The sequence below is a fragment of the Felis catus genome, chromosome B2 (genome assembly GCF_018350175.1).
Source record: "Felis catus isolate Fca126 chromosome B2, F.catus_Fca126_mat1.0, whole genome shotgun sequence".
In the NCBI taxonomy this organism is placed as follows: Eukaryota; Metazoa; Chordata; class Mammalia; order Carnivora; family Felidae; genus Felis; species Felis catus.
The window spans coordinates 79,773,112-79,794,400 of record NC_058372.1 but is presented as its reverse complement, the minus strand read 5'-3'; the positions used below and the strand labels follow the sequence as shown (position 1 = coordinate 79,794,400).

At 38.3% G+C, this 21,289-nt stretch overlaps 1 protein-coding gene across 2 annotated transcripts in view; it reads left to right on the top strand.

The window, feature by feature from the left end:
• UBE2J1 (ubiquitin conjugating enzyme E2 J1) overlaps positions 1–21,289 on the top strand; it is a 29,520-nt gene that overhangs the window by 3,692 nt on the left and 4,539 nt on the right. For both annotated transcript variants that reach the window (XM_003986371.6, XM_019830949.3), the window contains exons 2-7: positions 5,790–5,863; positions 7,272–7,403; positions 10,297–10,381; positions 10,926–11,031; positions 14,373–14,502; positions 16,063–16,182. In XM_003986371.6, the coding sequence (XP_003986420.1) occupies positions 5,790–5,863; positions 7,272–7,403; positions 10,297–10,381; positions 10,926–11,031; positions 14,373–14,502; positions 16,063–16,182 (647 nt within the window). The remainder of the gene's footprint in view (positions 1–5,789; positions 5,864–7,271; positions 7,404–10,296; positions 10,382–10,925; positions 11,032–14,372; positions 14,503–16,062; positions 16,183–21,289) is intronic.

Here is a 21,289-nt window from a genome sequence, read left to right as displayed (position 1 = left end):
TGTGGTAGCTTTCTTCAGAAGGGGTCTGTGGCCGTGTTCAGGAGGTGATTGGTGAGAGACTGGAGCAAAGGCACCCACTGTCTGCACCGGAAACCTGGGAGCTGTTCTATCCATATACCCTTAGTGTTGGCTGGACCTTCATGCTAATTATTCTCAAGCTTTAATGTCCAATTCAGCCCTTTTCCTAGGCTGTAGTACACCTGGAATTACTGGTGATTCAAAGTCTTCACTCAGATTTCCCCCATACTGAAAAAATCTCTATGAGGTAATAAAAAACCAAACTCATCAGTTTACTCTCCTCCTCCAGAGTCCCCTCATCCCTTATTCCAGGATTGACAGCAACTAGGCACCCATGGGAATTATCTTTGATCTCTCGGTCTACTCCTTAGTCTACCCCCTACCCTGGAACGAACACCACACACTCACACCCACACACGCACACACACACACAGGCATACTTGCATGGGTGCCAGTATACACACACACATATTTATCTATTCAGTCACTTTTGTCACCAGCTCCAGTAAAACAAAAAACAAAACTGATTAGATCAGTCCTTAAATTGAAAAAATTTCAATGTCTTCCTAATAGCTATGGATAACATTAAAAGTAAAGTGTTCAGTTTGGTCTACACGGCTGCTTACGATTTGATCCTTGTCTTTCTCACCAACCTAGTCAAGACTACTACAACTGTGCTCCATTGCTTTTTTTTTTCCCTCTCTTGCATTTTTGCCATGTATCCATTTCGCCCAAGTGACTATCCAGATGGAGTAGCTCTTCTCACCTGTATGCCTTGGTCCCTGTTGGAAGCTCTGCTTGGCGTGGCTTCCCTTTAATCCATTGGAAATTCCTATTCTTCAAGCTTCTTTAAGGTTCGGCCTTGTCCAGCTATCTTAAGCAATTAGGTAGACTATAAGGTAGTCCCTATGTTTGTAGATACTTGGTCAGTGTTTGTATTTCAATTGTTTTAATATCTTTCTCACTGTGAGTTTTTTGAAGGCAAGAAGCAGGTCTTGGTTATTCAGTCTCCATCACTTGGACATTTTTTTAAATGTTTTTGAATGGATACCTTTGTAGGGTCCTTCTGGACAGAAACACTAGTCTTTAAACATTTGCTTAAGTGCCTTCATTATGGGAGTAGGAAGAGGCACTTGGGGAGCAGACATTGGGTTCATATCCCCAATATACCCTCCTTCTGCATTTTACCCATGCTTTGGAGATTGATTATATTAAGATATTTGCTTTCTTTCTTTTTAAAAGAATTTTTTTTAATGTTTATTTATTTTTGAGAGAGAGAGAGAGTGCGAGCCCGGCAGGGGCAGACAGAAAGGGAGACACAGAACCCAAAGCAGGCTCCAGGCTCTGAGCTGTCAGCACAGAGCGTGACACACAGGGCTTGAACCCACAAACGTGAGATCATGACCTGAACCAAAGTCTGATGCTTAACCAGCTGAGCTACCCAGGAGCCCAAGATATTTTCTTTCTAAGAGAAATAGATGCTTGAGAGACAGTGACCTGTAAAAGATCCCTTTAGCTGGGGCTTTGTCTTCAAAGCCCAGTGTAAGCCTAGAGAGGTAGAGCCTGGGTATTTGAAGGTTGCTATTGCTAATGCCTAGGCCCATAGAGCCTAGAGTTTGGATCCAGAGTGATCCTGTGGTCTCCGTAGAAAAGAACAAGAGCAGGCATGCGGGTATTCCCCATCTCCTTTCCTTCCCTGGCATATTGTGTCTCACCATGGTAGAATTCCTTGAATAATCTTGCAAAGAGATAAGAGAGGAGATGATCGGAAAAAGTTTTCTCTGTATGTGATAACAAGAGATGGAGTATCAGGAGTGGCAGACCATGTTCTAGACCTAGCTGCCAGGCAGTAGTTTGAAACGACTATCCTGTAGTGATAGTTCTCCTTGGGAACCAGGGAGCCATGCCATGAGGCCAACTATATATGCTCATTGTTGTTTTTAAAAAATTTTTTTCAATATTTATTTTTGAGAGAGAGAGAGAGAGAGAGAGACAGAGCTCAAGCAGGGGAGGGGCAAAGAGAGACGGAGACACAATCCGAAGCAAGCTCCACGCTCTGAGGTGTCAGCACAGAGCCCATGCAGAGCTCAAACTCATGAACTGCGAGATCATGACCTGAGCCGAAGACAGACGCTTAACCTACCTAGCCACCCAGGTGTCCCCTCATTGTCTGGTTTTGAACCAGGGAGAATTTTGAGAGGGTCTTATATCCCAGTCTATTTCTGACAATAACTTGTGACCTGGGGAAGAGGTGGGGGAGAGGAAGGAAAAGAGAATTACGTGAAGATATTATTGACTCCCATTTGACAGATATGAACATTGAGGCAGAATAAGATTAAGTGATTTATTTAAGGCTTTAGAGCTACAGAATGTAGGAGCCAGAGGTTTAATGCAGCTCTAATTCAGAGTCCACATTCTTTTGCACTAAGACATTTATAATATATGTAATGTAATTTCAGGGAAAAAAAGATTATGAGAACACTAGACTAATATTACCTTCTATTTGGCTACATGGCTTTAGCTCTCACATGGTATGTGCCTGTGTAGTCTGTGAACTATGAAAATCAGTATGTTTAGTTGTTGAACACATGATTGTTCCTTTATTCAATTGTTATCAGTTGTTCTTAATTCTGATCCTTTCTTAACATCTCTCGTAATATCCAAGTACTACTGGGTGTTTATTTTTTTTCTTTCCTGTTGAATTGAGCTGAGTGGGGGAGAGGTGGAGAAAATGTGGAAAGAGTTTGCAATAACATAAAATAGATTTCTTCAGCTTAATCATTCAGCCAGCTGATGAGAAATGAAGAAAAAAACAATCTCCATGGCATCTTTGATTGCCGACAGCAGCCAAATGAATTAACTTCATAGCAGCTTCTGTGATTTTATTTATATCTAATAATATTAATTTGAAAGAATGATATTTTCCTGTGGCTTTAAACCAAGGTTTTTCAATCCTTGTTCCATGGGCTCCTTCGATAGACTAGGTTGAAGGGCGTAAACAGCCTGAAGGCCCCTCCATCCCCAACCAAAACAGCTCTGTTACCTGTTGTACATATTGAGGTTCTCATTAAGCTTTTTTTTGAACAAAGGATTTTATTGTCAAATAAGTTTGAAAACCATTGCTTTTAACCAGATGCTTGGAAAGATTTTTTGGGAGGATGATAGTAAAATTCAATTAAACTAATATTTGAGTGTTTACTATGTGCTAAGCCCTGAGGAGCCTGCAGGAAGTAAATTGTTTCACAGCAGACAGGTGTTAAGTAATTACAAGTGAGATTTTATAAACTTTATAAAAGATAAAATACAGAGTGTTAGGGCTTAGAGCAAGGAGTCTCAACCTAGTTTCTACAGTAGTGGCTTCCAGATGGGACTGACCATTAGAATAACTAACTTGGAGAGTATTTCTGGTCTCTATTCCCCTCCCAGGACTCCTCAGAGATTTTTATCTATCAGATGGGCATCTCTAGTCATTCTTCGGGGTGTACAAGGGAAGTTGTCTGGAAGACATTCCTAAGGAAGTTCCTTAAGGCCTGTCTAGATGGGGAGTGGGAGTGGGAGCAGCATTGCAAGCTGAGGACCATGACAAATACTAGATTAGAAACATGTATGTGAACATTAAGATACATTTCCCCCCATGTTCTAGACACTAGACTTTTTTCCATTCTTTGACTCCCTGCCCCCTACCTCCACCACCTGCCCCAAGACTACAAGCTCCTTGATAACCAAAACTATATGTTGGTTGCAGCTGTAACATCTAATATGATGAACTCAGTAACTATTTGATGTTCAAATACTTTGATCAAGTGAACAAAGTCTGTGACTACAAGGACCTAGTTTGATGTAGGAGATAGAAAAGAACGAATAATTATGGAGTAGGATAGTGAGTTATGAACTCTTTCCCCCACTTAAGAACCCTTGATTAAAAGGAAATTTTATGCAGAAGTCCTGATACATACTGAACTGTTTGGTTGTATGTGTGTGGGAGGTGTGCTCAGTTAACCTCTTTCATTCCATACCTATACCTCTATGCATTTTACTTTTATTGTTTCCTCTGCCTATTCATACCCATGCATAATTCCCACTGTCTTTCTTTCAGATGTCAGTGCCTGCCTGACTCCTTTTCTCTTCTGTCTGCTGTCAGGTTAGGTGCCCACCTGGTACATACTTCTCTTATAGCACATTGAACTATATCAGTTGGTTTTCAAGCAGAATTTTGGGGAGCCATGGGCTACCTGGTTTTTTCCTGGCTTTACAGTCCTATACCAGTATCCTGACATTTTTTAGCACCTACAGCTTGAGGTTTGAGGGGCTGGGATCAAAGGATTGACCTTTAAGAACCAGTAGGGAAGGAAGGAGGGTACAGGTACAGATAGGATTTGTAGGTTGTGATAGGCTGCTGACAGTCATTTATCGTGGAAGTAAAAGGCTGTGTCATTAACTGTAAGAGGTGAAAGAGGAGTGAGATGAGGAGTAAACAGGTGTGAAATAGTCTTGGGGTGCTGGCTGCAGTGGGCTGCTTGGCTTACCAGAGAAATTCCGGAACGTTGGGTGGCATTGTGTCCTGGTGGAAGTTGTCGATAATAACTCTGTAATGACATCAGTGTGCCTGCTTCTGTGACTTTTTTTACCCTCCCCTTCAGTAATGCTCAGCTGTTTGGGTATAGATACCAAATAAGAAGATGGTTGGGTTGGGTCAGCTAGAATTATATTTTATTAGGGGAGTATAAATGAGGAATTCCTAAGAGCCAAAGGTATGGATAAAGAAGGACGTGAATATAGATATAGGTGGTTACAGAAATTTATGGGGTGAGTTGATTGGAGGTTTTAATTAAGCTGAAGAGTCTTCTCAGAAAGGAATTCAAGGGGCACCTGGCTGGCTCAGTTGGTAGAGCATGTGACTGTTGATCTCCGTCAGGGTCTGGCATTGGGCGTGGAACATTGGAGCATACCTTAAAAAAAAAAAATCAATTAGAGCTGTGGAGATTTAGTGACTCCTGGGGACAGTCCCATTTAAATTAATGCAAAATAGTGGGTGAAAATTCCCAAGAGGTAGAGGATATCCTCCCTGTATAGGAAGATACAGGGTCTACCGTTCATAAGCATGAATTCCAGAGGGCACATTTTTGTTAATACAGATATTTTAACAAAATAGAGTTGGAATGCCTGTGTTAGAATTCCAACTGTCATTGACTAGCTGTCTGGACTTGGACAAGTTATGTAATCTCTCCATGTTTCAGTTTCTTAGTCTGGAAAATGGGAATTTTGTAAAAAGTTTATTTATTCATTTTGAGAGAGAGAGAGGTGGTGCACGCAAGCAGGGGGAAGGGCAGAGAGAGGGAGAGAGAGAGGATCCCAAGTAGATTCCACGCCGTCAGCAAGGAGCCCCGTGTGGGGCTCTATCCCATCAACTGTGACATCATGACCTGAGCCAAAATCAAGAGTCAGATGCTTAACTGACTGAGCCACCAAGTCTTCCATTGTTTTAAGGATTACATGAGTTAGTGTTTATGAAAATGTGTATTAAATAAAAATAGTGTCTTTATGAGACTGCCCTAAGTATTTAATTTAATATATAACTCTTCTAATGCCATGTCCTTCCCCTTCTGATTATTACCATTATCCCATAATTAAACTTTAACCATATACCCAGTTGAACTAGTCCTCTGTACAGTTTTTATTGAAATGGGAACTTTTTCATTAGTTTGTGAATTTGTGCTAATCTCTTGGAAAAGTGTATTTTAAATGTCTCTATCTTATGAATTTTATTTTAGCTGTTAAACGTTTAATGAAAGAAGCAGCAGAATTGAAAGATCCAACAGATCATTACCATGCACAGCCATTAGAGGTAAGTTTCTATCTCCCATGTCTTAACATGTGGATTAAAAAAAAAATTTTTTTTAACATTTAATTATTTTTGAGAGAAAGAGCACGAGTGGGGGGAGGGGCGGAGAGGGAGGCGGGCACAGAATCCAAAGCAGGCTCCAGGCTCTGAGCTGTTAGCACAGAGCCCAACATGGGGCTCGAACTCATGGACCATGAGATCATGACCTGAGCCGAAGTTGGACACTTAACCGACTGAGCTACCCAGGCACTCCTCTTACATGTGGATTTTAATGCTTTAATATTTTATTTTTATTTATTTATTTTTTAAAACATGGTATTATTTTTTTAAATGTTTATGTTTGAGAGAGAGAGAGAATGTGCGAGGTGGGGGAGGGCAGAGAGAAAGGGAGACAGAAGATAGGAAGCCGGCTCTGCACTGACAGTAGAGAGCCTGATGTGGGGCTTGAACTCATGAACTGTGAAATCATGACCTAAGCCAAAGTCAGATGCTTAACCAGCTGAGCCACCCAGGCGCCCTAATACTTTAATATTTTAAACTAATTACTTAAAATTGTTTTTTCATTGCTTTGAGTCATTACAGATGTGTTTGATGTGGTTTATTGACATATTTTACTCCCTATATTTTTTAAGTATTTATTTCATTAGCCATTCAGAATCTGACATTTTAGAAGCAAATTTCCGGTTTCTGTAAAATGGTCTCAGATGCTAAATTGGTTTTATGTTTTGAGTATGAGGGAGGGAGGGGGAATGGAAAGAACCCTAAACTCTTTATACTTTGAAAGATCTGGCTCCTTGAGGGGCCTCTGCAGTTAGTCTAAGCTTTTTGCACAAACATCTCTATCTCTTTTTAGTCTTCCCATCTGTATTTAAATGTGCTCAGTCTGGTTTCCATGACATTAGTGAGAATAAAATGTAATTTTGCACACTGTAAACTGTAAAGTACTTGGGAACTCTAAGATAATATTGATAGCGTATTTATTAATATTACTGACTACTTATAAATAAATAGGCTCTTAAGCATCCATGAGGGATAATTTTTTAAAGTTTGTTAAAATAGTAACAGTAATTTTACAGTAATTATTTGATTATATACTAATTATCACTAATTAGTATTCAAGGATTAATTTCCAGCTTAAGTAAATCTGGAATCTAATTTATGAATATATAACAGTGCTCAGCTTTTTAAAATGCATTTGTTTAAATTTTAGCTCTTGTGGGACATGGAAACTAGATTAATAACTTTTATTTATAACTTTTATACTTGGGACATTTTGTGCATTATTAACTATTTTAGTAATAATGTGAAACATTTGATTTTTCTCATCTAGGAATATTTCTGATACTCCTTTATAAAGATGATCAGACCTTTTAATGTTACTAATTTCTTGCTGGTTATTTTTTTTGTTCAGGATAACCTTTTTGAATGGCACTTCACAGTTAGAGGGCCCCCAGATTCTGATTTTGATGGAGGAGTTTATCATGGACGAATAGTACTGCCTCCCGAGTATCCCATGAAACCACCAAGCATTATTCTTTTAACGGTAAGAATTCTTGGCTTTTTGGAATACTTGTGGTTTAACTCTTCATGACGACTACAGAGTGTGGTTAGCATACTCATTTTCATTAAGAAATAAAGTGGGACATTATTATAATTTTGTCTTTGGGGACCACGCCTTGGTAGTACAATTATTTTCCCCCAAAAATAATTCCTAGGAATTATTGATGCTAATGAATGCATAGTGGCCATAGTGTAGGTGATAGGATTCAATGAATTAATGTATGCAAAGTGCTAGGCAGTGTCTGGCACTTGGTAAGTACTCAGTAGAGGGTAATGTTATATCTCTTAATCGCATCATTTCCTTCAACTTCTCAACTTTGTTACACTCCTTTCCTCATTTTCCTATACAGCTCTTAAAGTAAGAGCTGTCACAGAGTCCTCAATAAATGTTAGTTATATTATTACTATTTTTTAAAATTTACTTATTTTGAGAGAGAGAAAGTGTGTGTGGGCATGTGCAAGTGAGGGAAGGGCAGAGAGAGAGGGAGAGAGTATCCCAAGCAGGCTCTGAGCTGTCAGTGCAGAACCCTACTTGGGGCTCAATCCCACAAACCATGAGATTATGACCTGAACTGAGATCAAGAGTTGAATGCTTAACTGACTGAGCCACCCAGGCACCCCTCTGTTATCTCTGTTTAGATCTTAGAATTTCTATCGTCACATATTTTACCTCCATGTGAAAGAAAGCTGTTGATCCAGTATTCTCTTATTTATCCTGGGATGTTGTTCCTTCAGAGTAAATTTCTCTCTTATTTGTTAAGCATTCTTTCCCTCGTTTCTTTAATTTGCAAGTATGTCTAAGTATCCCCTAACCTTGAAAAAAGCAAAACAAAACACAAAAACCTTTCTCTGTTGGGGTGCATGGGTGCATCAGTTGGTTCAGCATCTGACTTCAGCTCAGGTCATGATCTCACTGTATGCAGGTTTAAGTCCTGTGTCAGGCTCTGTGCTGACAGCTGGGAGCCTGGAGCCTGCTTCAGATTCTGTGTCTTCCTCTCTCTGTACCCCTTCCCCACTTGTACTCTGTTTCTCTCTCCCTCGAAAAATAAACAAACATTGAAAAAAATGAAAACCTTTCTGTGTCTCTCCTACCTCTTTAAACTGTTGTATTTTCTCTTGGATAAGTTCAAGACATCCTTACTCAAGTTTAGTCTGTTGCAGTCTGGTTCTACATGCTTACTACACCAATTTCGGGGACTAGTTTCAAAAATCCTGCTGCCCCTTTTCGGTCTTCATCCCAGTCCACCTAAGTTAAATATCTGACACACATGGAGTGGCAAATGGTGAAACACAAGGTATTCATTAATAAATACCAAACTAATGCTGCTTTTACCTATATTTGGTGTAGTGGAAAGAGCATTAGTTTCAGAGCCAGTAGACCTGGATTCTGACCACTGCTCTTGCCATTACACCAGAGGCAGGTTATATAATCTCATTGAAATTCACTTTTCTCATCTGTCAAGGCTTGTGTATGGTAAATATAATCACAATATAAAGTTCCTAGCATATAAAATTTGCTGCTTAACACACATTAGGTGATGTTGAGAATTGTTAATGCTGGGGATAGTCCTGGGGGGTGCCCTACTGTGTTAGGAGTCCCTTTTTAGTTGCTAGATCATGTGGAGAGCCAAGCGGTCCAGGAGTGGGGCTGGTGCATGGAGAAACTGGCGGGGAGGAATAGTTGGGGCAGCAGCTTTCACCAGAAGTATAGAAATAATTCCAGTAGTTACCCAATATATGGTCATGGTTAACACACTGGCTGAGAATCAGCCCTGCCCTCCTGATTGTCAGTATTTACTCTTTCTGGTTCACTTCCTCTCTTTTGAAAAGTCTTCTCCAGTCTTCATTCAACAAGTATTTGTTAAACATATGTCATGTACCCTGTAGGTGTGGCAGAGAATAAGTTAAATTCTCTGGCCATGTAGAGCTTGTATTCTAACTTCATGCTTCTTCTTCCTTATCCTTCCCTTAAGTATGGATATTCTTCAAGTTCAGACTTCAGCTGTTTTCTCTTATTTCTATAAAATGGTTTCATCAGTCATCTCTGTTAAGGCAGATACCAAAAATGTTTCTTGTCTGACATCAGCATGTCTCTATTTCTGCCTGTCTGCTATACGTCATCCATAGCTCTCCTACCAAGACAACAGATCCATGTCCAAAACTGAAATCATTATCTCTGATCTGACTCTTTTGTGTTCCTGTCTTATGAAATTGTATCATCCTTATGGAAATCACTTCAGTGTCAGAGCCTTCTGCACCAATATCTAATTAGGTAACACCAAGTTCTTAGGTTTTATTCTAGCCTCTGTATATCTTCTCTTTTAGATCCTTCACAGGGCCTTGTGCGGTACTGGGCTCAGAGTAGGACATCAGGACATCTTTATACATCAATTATGTATGTAGATTTCAGTTATGCAACTCAGTTTCAAAATGGTGCTACAACCCTTTTTTTTTCTTTAAGTTTGTTTATTTTGAGAGAAAGCATGCGTGGGTGTGTGCAAGTGAGGGAGGGGCAGAGAGAGAGGGAGAGAGAATATCAAGCAGGCTCCGTGTTCTCATCACAAAGTGGAATGCGGGGCTTGATCCCACAAACCATAAGATCATGATTTGAGCTGAAATCAAGAGTCGGACGCTCAACTGACTGAGCCACCCAGGTGCCCCTAGGTGCTACAGCTTCTAAAAACAGCTTTTATTGTTCTTTCAGACTTCAACCAATATTTGTGGAGTATCTATAAGAGGACAAAAATCTGTGTCCCCTTGGAGATTATGTTAAGAATTTTTTAAAAAATTATTTACTTGTAAAATATATTTATACTTATAAAGTATACAATATTAAACACATATATAGTTTTTTAAATGCCTTATTTATTCCTAAGGCTAATGGACGATTTGAAGTAGGCAAGAAAATCTGTTTGAGCATCTCAGGACATCATCCTGAAACTTGGCAGCCTTCGTGGAGTAGTGAGTATTAATTTAAAGTGAATATAAATCTTCTATTCTGTAACTCTAATCAATTCATAATTATAAAGTGTAACACCCTTTTGAGATTGAAGCTATTTTGGATAAATAATTTGATGATATTGAATAAATAATAAAAATTCTTTCCCTCTCTTGGTTTTTGCCATCATTTTATTTTATTTATTTTTTTAAGTTTCTATTTTTATTTATTTATTTATTGAGAGAGAGAGAGTGCGTGCGCGAGAGAGATTGTGAGCAGGGGAGGGACAGAGAGAGAGGGAGAGGGAGAGGGAGAACCCAAGCAGGCTCCCTGCTGTCAGCATGGAGCCTGATGCAGGGCTTGATCTCAGGAGCCATGAGATCGTGACCTGAGCTGAAATCAAGAGTGAAGATGCTTTACCAACTGAGTTAACCAGGTGCCCCATTTTAATACAGCCACTCTACCTGCACCTCTTCAGTGAAAGCCTATGTGTCTTTTTTCTCTTTCTAGAGTAAACCTAGTTCCTTTTACAAAACAACTTAGATTGATGTTTACTCTTTATTTCAGTAAGAACAGCATTATTAGCCATCATCGGGTTTATGCCAACAAAAGGAGAGGGAGCCATAGGTTCTCTAGATTACACACCAGAGGAAAGAAGAGCGCTTGCCAAAAAGTAAGTTTTGCATTTCACTCTTTGTTAGGATTGAAATACTTTTCTGGGTAATGGCAGTAGGCAGATAGGGTTTGTCTCTTACTTTGTGAGTTACCTTGGTTACAAGATCTAGTCTTAGTTTTGCTATTTTAGAAATTCATTTGTAACAATTTATTACTCAGGGATGACCAGAGTCTAAAAATTATTTCATGCTGTCCAGTTTTCGAGAGTAGTTGATTATATCAACCTACAGTGGGAAATATCTTCTCCAAGAAAACAGTTCTGGTTATTTGTGTCCCTTTGGGCAGTATTACAGATGGAAAAAAACCAATTCAAATATTTGTATATAGCTTTTCATAATAAGATTAAAAACTCTTTGAGGGTAGGGAGGGAATCCATTTTATCGATCTTTGCATCTACAGTATCTGGCTCAAAGCAAGTGCTCAGTAAGTGATCCAAAATAAAGTAAAGGAGGTTTTCTTTATCAGGTTGTAGTTTTCTGGTGTATTGCCTTCTCATTTTTTTCAGAGGCATTCTGTCTGTATAACCCAGATTAGTCATCAGATTCAAAGTAGCCTCTCCTTTGAGTAGTGCAAAGACTAATTTTTTTTTTTGATGTTTATTTATTTTTTGAGAGAGAGAGAGAGACAGAGTGTAAGCAGGGGAGGGCAGAGAGAGAGGGAGACACAGAATCCAAAACAGGCCACAGGCTCTGAGCTGTCAGCACAGAGCCCGACATGGGGCTTAAACTCTCAAGCCATGAAGTCATGACCTGAGCTGAAGTCGGATGCTTAACGTCTCAGCCACCCAGGTGCCCCTGATTAATTTTTTTTAAGAACAACTTCTAATCCAGTTTATTTTTTTAATCAGTGTGCATACAGAAGGGACCTTATAAGAAATCCTATCATGAGGATTTCCAGTGCTAGAATAGTATACCCATCCCTCAACAAATGTTAAAGATTCCAAAATTGCACTGAGGTGAAGAGTATTTAAAAGTACTCACATTCTGTAATTCTTGATCTTGATCATTTTCCTGCCCTGGACTCTGCTGTTTACTACCTCTCGGGCATTTTATGTTAGTTAAATTTTAGTATATCATAGTCTAGAACAGTCCAGAATACGTCCTCTATAGATGTTTGTTAAGTCAAAAATTTTAATGTCTGAAAGATTTGATAGACTCTTTGGTTTTCATCAACAGCTTTGCTTCCTTCCTTCCTTCCTTCCTTCCTTCCTTCCTTCCTTCCTTCCTTAATGTTTATTTATTTATTTTGAGAGAAAGAGTGCACATATGTGTGTGTGCAAGCAGGGGAGGGGCAGAGAGAGAGAGAGAGGAAGAGATAATCCCAAGCAGGCTCAGTGCTGTGAGTGCAGAGCCTGACGTGGGGCCTGGTCTCACAAACTGTAAAATCATGACCTGAGCCGAAACGAAGAATCTCTTGCTTAACTGAGCGATACGAGTGCCCCAACTTTTCTTTGTAAACCTTGTTGCCCGGTTCTGGGGATATACCTTACTTTAGCTATTAATCGCAAATTATAATATGTACTTTGAACATACAGCTTTCTTTTTTTTCTTTGTTGGCTTTCTGTCTTGATACTTCAGTTCATGTATAAGGAGGGAAAAAAAGAGCTTTGTTTTTTTTGTTCTAGACTTCTCTGTGTAAGATTCTAGCTTCTTAGTCTGTGATAGAGGATTTTTAAAAGCATGATTTTGTATTCATCCATAGTAGCATATTGTCCTTGTGGATAAACTAATATTAAAAATAAACATTCCCCTTTAAGTTTCATCTGACTTCTCAGTTAAAAGTGGACACATTTTAAGGCAAATAATTTGGATACAGCTGACTCTCAAAAGGATATGGACAGCAGTCCTTCTTCTGGTGAAACAAACATTCATCAACAAGTACTGAAGTCATACTACTTTTACATATATTTTGTTCATGTGAAGTTATTTAATAAATTCAATAACATGTTCTTTCAAGACCTAAGGCTTTTAGTATGTTGAACTGTAAATACAATAAAACAATTTTTTTTTTTTTTAAGTTCAGCAATGTAATACATACTCCTGTGTATTATACATATTTACTTCCAGTCCTACAAATCCTTAGTACTCTTGTGAACTTCAGGGCACTTTTGGCTTTATCTGGACTACAAAGGGGAAAATGAAAACATAGAAAAACAAATAAATCTTAGGAAATAGTCTAGTTAACAGGTTTATCTTGAATTTATTTAATATAGTGAGTGATAAATTTCAGCCTTTGGATTTTAAACAAGTTCTCTGTCTTTCGAGTTATACTGCTATTTATTTTTTTATTTTTCCCAAGTTTTTATTTAAATTCCAGCTAGTTAACATACAGTGCAATATTAGTTTCAGGTGTAGGATTCAGTGATTCAACACTTACATACAAACACCCAGTGCTCATCCCAGCACGGACACTCCTTAATCCCCACCACTTATTGCACCCATCCCCCCACCCACCGCCCTCTGGTAACCATCTGTTTGTTCTCTGTAGTTAAGAGTCTGTTTCTTGATCTGCTCCTCTCTTTTTCTCCGCTGTATTCATTTGTTTTGTTTCTTTAAATTCCACATACGAGTGGAATCCTATACTGCTATTTAGATGAATAGGACTTGTGAATTTTTCCCCTGGAAGTATCTGTAAATTCTATTTAAAAAAAAATTTTTTTTTTTTCAACGTTTATTTATTTTTGGGACAGAGAGAGACAGAGCATGAACGGGGGAGGGGCAGAGAGAGAGGGAGACACAGAATCGGAAGCAGGCTCCAGGCTCTGAGCCATCAGCCCAGAGCCTGACGCGGGGCTCGAACTCACGGACCACGAGATCGTGACCTGGCTGAAGTCGGACGCTTAACCGACTACGCCACCCAGGCGCCCCTAAATTCTATTTTTAATGGTTTCTTTACTGTTTTATATATGTTTCTGCTAAAACATAATTTAAACTTTATAATGGACTTTTTTCCCACAGGCTTAACATAGTTTTAAGTGTGACCTTGAGGACAGTGCAATTAGACATTTTGTATGTTTTGTTGTATAGATCTAAAGCTTAGTTTTCTTTAGATAGTATATTAGAAAAAAATGGAACCTAAGCCCTGGATTTTTTTTTTATTTTAGATTTTTAAAAATTGAGATATAAGTGACATGAGTTTCTTTTTTAACACCAACCTAACTTATATATTTGTCTCAGAACTTTAATTATTGCCATAATTGTCTAATTTACATGTAGATGAATATGATATGGAATTATCCAGTGTTCTTTTATTTTAAATTTAATCATTCAGTAGTTGAGTGTCTTGAATTACCATTCAAGTATGTAATTTATACCCATCAAAAAAATTATTTCCTACCAGATCACAAGATTTCTGTTGTGAGGGATGTGGCTGTGCCATGAAGGATGTCCTGTTGCCTTTAAAATCTGGAAGTGATTCAAGCCAAGCTGACCAGGAAGCCAAGGAACTGGCTAGACAAATCAGTTTTAAGGTACTCTAAATTCATAAATAAATTCTAATTATGTGATCCTTTTGTTCTGGATAGAAATTCTGGATAGAAAGTAAAGCAATATAGTTCTGTTGCAATAAGGTTTTATAAATCATTTTTTCTTATTATGACACTAATAACATACATTCACAAAAGCATTACAGCATACCAGTTAAAAGCTTGGATTCTGGGGGCACCCTGTGTGGCTCAGTTGGTTGAGCCAATTGTTGATTTCAGCTCAGGTCATGATCCCAGGGTTGTGGGATTGAGTCTTGTGTCAGGCTCTGTGCTGAGCATAAAACCTGCTTGAGATTCTCTCTCTCTCTCTCTCTCTCTCTCTCTCTCTCTCTCTCTCTTTCTCAAATAAAATAAATTTTTTTTAAAAAGCTTGGATTCTGGTATATAATGCTGGGGTTCAGATCTCAGCTTTGCTATTTATTAGTAGTAGGACGTCAGATGTATTACGTAGCCACTGTGCCTTTTTATCTGTAAATAATAATGTTACTTATCTTGTAGGATTCTTAGGATTGAGTGAGTTAATACTTAAGTATATTGTATTTAGAACTGTCCCTGATACTTAATAAATTATTATAAAAATATAATAATGAATTTTTTTTAATGTTTATTTTTGGGAGATAAAGACAGAGCGTGAGCAAGGGAGGGGCAGAGAGAGAGGGAAACATAGAATCCAAAGCAGGCTCCAGGCTCTGAGCTGTCAGCACAGAGCCTGACGCAGGGCTCAAACTCACAAATTGTGAGATCATGACCTGAACTGAAGTTGGATGCTTAACTGAGCCACCCAGGTGCCCCAAAAGTATAATAATTTAGAAGGAAATAACAATCATAAATAATCCCATCCCCAAGAAATAACTGCTGATAATATTTTGGCATATCTCCCTGATGTCCTTTTTTCCCCCATATATTGCATATAATTACTTCTGGAATTTAATTAGCTCTATTAAAAAATGTCACCCTGCATTAAGCAACATGCTGCTTCCTCCCTGTTCACCTCTCTTGTATCCTGTCTGTCCTTTCATATCCAGTTCTCAGGAGAAACTTTTCCTTCTATTTATTGTATTGCCTGGAAGAGGAGGTGCTTAGGAAGTGTTGGTTTTTTTCTTTCTTCTGAGGATTCCAATTGTACTTAAAGTTGCTTTTCTGAAAATTATAGGGCCAGATGTGTTTTGTGTATCCGAATTCCAGATTTTAGAAAATATCAAACGTATACCATATTTTAGCACCTGCAGTGACATCTGGGGCAGTACCCCATAATCAAATCTATGAACATTCCCTGAGCAAACCTGGGAATATTTACACTAATGTGGGACAAAGACTGTTAATAACCTCATCTGTCAGGCTTCGCCTGGCAATTACCAAAAACTTAATTTGGAATTGTGGATTGTGAACCATGGCTGTTAGCTTTGTCTCTTACCAAATAAGGGCTCCTTGAGAGCAGTATTGTCTGTGTTTCTTCCTAAAAATAAGTCGAAGAGAGAATTCGTAGCCTGTGGGTTATTTTGTATATTTGTTGTAATATGCTCTTGGGTTTATCTTATTTTATAGGCAGAAGTCAATTCATCTGGAAAGACTATCACTGAATCGGACTTAAACCACTCTTTTTCACTAAATGATTTACAGGATGATATACCTGCAACATTCCAGGGTGCTACAGCCAGTACATCGGTATGGCTCTTTCTTGTCTTTTACGTATATGTATGTCTATATCAATATCATTATTTGCAATAGGAGGAGGAGATCTCTATATGAAATATCTGAATATTTTGATTCTCCTGATAGGTGGACTCCAGCCCACCCTTCCCTCTAATGAATCTTATTGTCTTAAGCAAATTTTTCATACTTTTGAAGCCTTCTTTGTTGTTAAATGGAGCTGAACTGAATAATTTTTGGTCCTGTCATTCCTCCAGAATTCTCTGATTTCTCTGAAAAGCTGGTTATAGTATATAACTATATAGCTATACAGTATATAGCACTACACTCTGAATAAAACAAATTATACATACATTGGCCACTTTCTAAATGGGCACTGTATCTTTGGCAGGTTTGTTAAGCCACGTTAAGATACTCAATAAAGGACTAGAGCCAAAGGTTTGCATTAGACCTGCCCTGCCCAGTACTGTAGCCACTAGCCACATGTAGCTATCTAAATTTATATTTTCAATTATTCAGAATTAAATTTAAAATTCGGTTCCTCAGTCGCACTGGCCACATTTCAAGTAACCCATAGACACATGGGGCTTGTGGCTGCCAGATTGGACAGCATAGGTATCGAACATTATCATCTCAGAAAGTTCTATTAGCACTGCCTTCCTTGCATATAGTAAGTGTCCAATAAGTAATTGCTAAATGAAAGATTAGATGAATGCTATGTGTCTTGTTAGTTGTGCTCTGACTTGTTATCTAAATATTGGTGGGCATAGGTCATCAGAGATTGATTAAGAAAATGTGACTGGATAGTTGCTAAATAATTAGAATTATGGGGGAAAACACTGACTTCCCTTTCTAAATATAAAAGATGAGCTGTCTTTTTGGTAACAGATTATTTGGTTGAGTTAGCCACATCTTTTCTCTCCCCCCCCCACCCCACCCCTTCAGTTTTAGAGAGGATTTTAAAGGGTCAGGGAAATTGAAATAGAAGCTGGCAAACACAGATTTGCCCTTTCCTCAGGAATAACTTACTATAGAGTGGGACTGAATAGTCCTAAGTGATTGTTCTCTCCCTTCTCAGAGAGTGAGATGGACAGAGAGAATAGGTTGAAAAGGCAAGGCAGGGGGAGGGTGCTCTGGAGGAAGTACTTGGAGAACTGGTGATGGAGGTACAAGGAAAAAGTTTATGTGGAGAGTGAAATCATTTGTACATGATCTCCATGTATTTTTATGAATTGCAGAGAGATATTACGAGTTTGTTTTAGTCAGTAAATGTTTTACCTTGAAATATTTGATGGGGCGCCTGGGTGGGTCTGTTGGTTAAGCGTCCAACTTTAGGTCATGATCTCATGGTTCGTGGGTTCGAGCCCCATGTCAAGCTCTGTGCTGACAGCTCAGAGCCTGGACCCTGATTCCAATTCTGTGTCTCCCTCTCTTTCTGCCCCTCTCCCGCTCGCACTTTAATGTTTTAAGAAACATTTAAAAATTAAAAAAAAAAGAAATATTTGAAAATATTTAGATTACTCTTCACCTTTAGAATTCTAATTGTTTTTTATTTTATAGTTTTTGAAAAATGGAACCAACCTATTATAGAGAGGAGGGTGGTGATCTTTTATCACTTGTAAGGACAGTCTCCTGATATTTGTGATGTGTTTAAATCTGCCTTCAGTCTCTTTTTAAATCTATGTCAAGTCCCTCTGTTGCATATCTCAGTTATACTTATTCTACTTGTAATTTATTTTATTATTAATTATTTATTGTCTATATTACTTCCAAGACTTTGAGTTCCTTGAGGATCAGAGCTGTCTTTCTACTGCTCTGTATCCCCAGTGCCTGGCCTAGTGCCTTGTATATAGTTAGGTGGTCAGTACATATTTGTTGAATGAATAAGTGAATCTTAGAATTGGCACTTAAAAAATACTAGAAATATAGGTAAAGAAGTCAAGAAGTTTAAGTAAATTACATTGCACAGTCAGTAATATTATTACAGTGGTATTTTCCATTTTGGTTTGGTTTGATTTGTTTCAATTTTTATTATTGTGGTTTAGTTGACATACAGTGTTATTAGTTTGAGGTACACATTTTGATTTTAAAGTACATAAAACTTAGAATTCTTTTTAATAGGTATAGGTAATTGATACCAATTCTGGTTAAAACAGTGATAAGCAATAAATTGTCTACAGTTGCAAGTTAAGCTTTTAATTATATTTACATACAGATTTATCTCAGAATATGATTATATAAATTGATCACAGTGGAAGTAATTGAAACTTGGTTTTGGCTAGGGATGGCTGCTTTATATGCAAGTGTAATATAAATTCACTAAAATGTTATACATCAAATCCCAGATAAGCTATGTTTTTTTAGCCTTGAGGGGGCGAGAGATTGCCCAAAGTCTAAATACAGCAGATAATATCAGGCCATCTGTTGCTTTTTGATGCAGATTTTTTTAGCTGTGTAGACTGGGGAGAATACTGATGGTAGTTTTATGTTCTTCCAGTCTGTCAGATTTTTTTTTCCTCTTCCTAGGGATTGAGATTCCAAATAAACTGTTTCATTTTGTATTAAAAAGTACACACAAAATTCCTTCACAGATGCAGGTTATTCCAGATTATTATAGAAAATTTGTATGTATTACAGGGGACTTACTTGTGACTGTGATGGTTTTTAAAATTAATTAGATTAAATTAAATACAACATCATATACTTCTATCTTCCCCAAAATGGTCACTTCATCTTAATTAAGGAGATGGAAATTGTTACGACTTAAGTCTGCATTCAGTGATAGGCGTGTTTGGACAAGTTTAGGTAAACAGCAAAGATTTACAAGTCCTACCAACAAACATACACAGCATTATGAAAATGCTAAAGCCAACTCCATGTGAACTGCCAAGATTTTGTCCAGTTAGTTCTTAAACTCCAAATAGTCTAGGTTCCTCTGGGTCTATAACCTTGGGGTTGTTACCGTGTTCCCTTAATGTGATTGTTTTAAATAGGAAAAATTTTAGAATTTTATATTGCAGCACTAGTCAGTAATATATTATCTAAAAGGCATCTTGGGGCACCTGAGTGGCTCAGTCTGTTAAACATCCGACTTCAGCTCAGGTCATGATCTCACGGTTTGTGAGTGGAAGCCCTGCATTGGGCTCTGCTGACAGCTCAGAGCCTGGAGCCTGCTTCGGATTGTGTGTCTCCCTCTTTCTCTCTCTGCCCGTCTCCCGCTTGCACTGTCTGTCTCTCTAAAAAAAAAGAATAAACATCAAAAGGCATCTGAAATAGAGGAATCTCATTACATTAAAGCAGTATGTCTATATGAGTATTTCCATTAAGTGCATGTACTAAAATATCTAAGGTCAGTGTTTTAAGGTGTTGTTCTAAATATGTTAATGATACCAACAGAGGTCTGAAAAGCTGTCCTAAGTAATGACTTTTTAAAAATCAAAATATAGTGTCTCCAAAGGGGTAAGTTAATAGTAACAATGTTAATAATAACTAATATTTAATCAGCTGTTGGGTATCCTAAGCACTTTATATCATTACTGCCTTTAATCCTTGTAACTACAGAACTGGATATTATCCTCACTGTACAGATGAAGGAGCTGAGCCTTAGGTTGAATAACTTGCTTAGGGTCTTGCATCTCTGCATCTCCCAAGTGGTAGAGCCAGCCTAGTAATGATAAGGCTCCCTGATCTAGTCAGGGTTATGGGGATTGTATTTTCCCCTCAAACTAATGGAAAAAATAATATGTATAAAATAAAAGCTTTGGGGCGCCTGGGTGGCTCAGTTGGTTAAGTGTCTGACTCTTGATTTCAGCTCAGGTCACATCTCACAGTTTGTGAGGTTGAGCCCCATGTGTCAGCGCAGAGCTTGCTTGGGATTCTCTCTCTCCCCTTCTCTCTGCCCCTTCCCTGCTCCTGTGTGTGCGTGCCCACACTCCCTGTCTCTGAAAGTAGGTATTTAAAGAAAAGAAAAGCTTTAAACTGAACCAATCTCTTGTGCTAGTTTCTGTATTGATAGCAACTTCATATTTTTTATTTTCCTTAAGAGCTTTCCCTGCAAGCCTTGAGCACTTTTGCTGCATCAGACACTTTTAACTTCTTGGCTGAGTAGTTGGAAGAATGGGAGAGTTTAAATGGAATGTTACTGTATTGGCTGCTGTAACTCAGTTCAACCCAATGAGTATTTATTAAGATATAATAGGATGCCTGTGACAATGTCAGACCTCATAAAATGCTGCCACTTTGTGGATCTCTTCAATGAGTGTGTTGTTGCTGGGAGTCCTGGAGTTTGAAGTCCAAGTTTGTGCAGCTCTAATTCAGTATCAGCACTAACTTTTATATTTTTAACTCAAAGTCAGTAGTTCCTTTTCTACTTCTGTGTTATGGGTCATTACGTATGAGTGCTTCCAAAGGATAGTTTTAAGAAACTCAGATGATTTAAAACTCTTTTAAAAAATTTTTTTAATGTTTATTTATTGTTGAGAGAGAGACAGAGTGTGAGCGGGGTTGGAGCAAAGAGAGAGAGATAGAGGGACACAGAATCTGAAGCAGACTCTAGGCTCTGAGCTGTTAGCACAGAGCCCAACGGGGGGCTCAAACTCACGAATTATGAGATCATGACCTGAGCTGAAGTCGGATGCTTAACCAACTGAGCCACCCAGGCGCCCCGATTTAAACCTTTTAATGCTGAAATGAATGTCAGATTTAAAATGTAATTTCTGGGGCGCCTGGGTGGCTCAGTCGGTTAAGCATCCGACTTTGGCTCAGGTCATGATCTCGCGGTCTGTGGGTTCAAGCCCCGCGTTGGGCTCTGTGCTGACAGCTCAGAGCCTGGAGCCTGCTTCAGATTCTGTGTCTCCCTCTCTCTCTGGCCCTCCCCTGTTCATGCTCTGTCTGTCTCTGTCTCAAAAATAAATAAACGTTAAAAAAAAAAAAAAACTTAAAAAAAAAATAATAAAATAAAATGTAATTTCTTCTGTAGGTAACTCAGATCAGCAGTTTCTTCCCTAATGTTTATAGCTATTGCCAGGGCAAAGCCCATCCTCTTATCTTTTAAAGAAAGTATTTGAATTATATTATTTGATTATTTTTCCTACTCAATATTGAAATTTTCTCTGATGGAAAG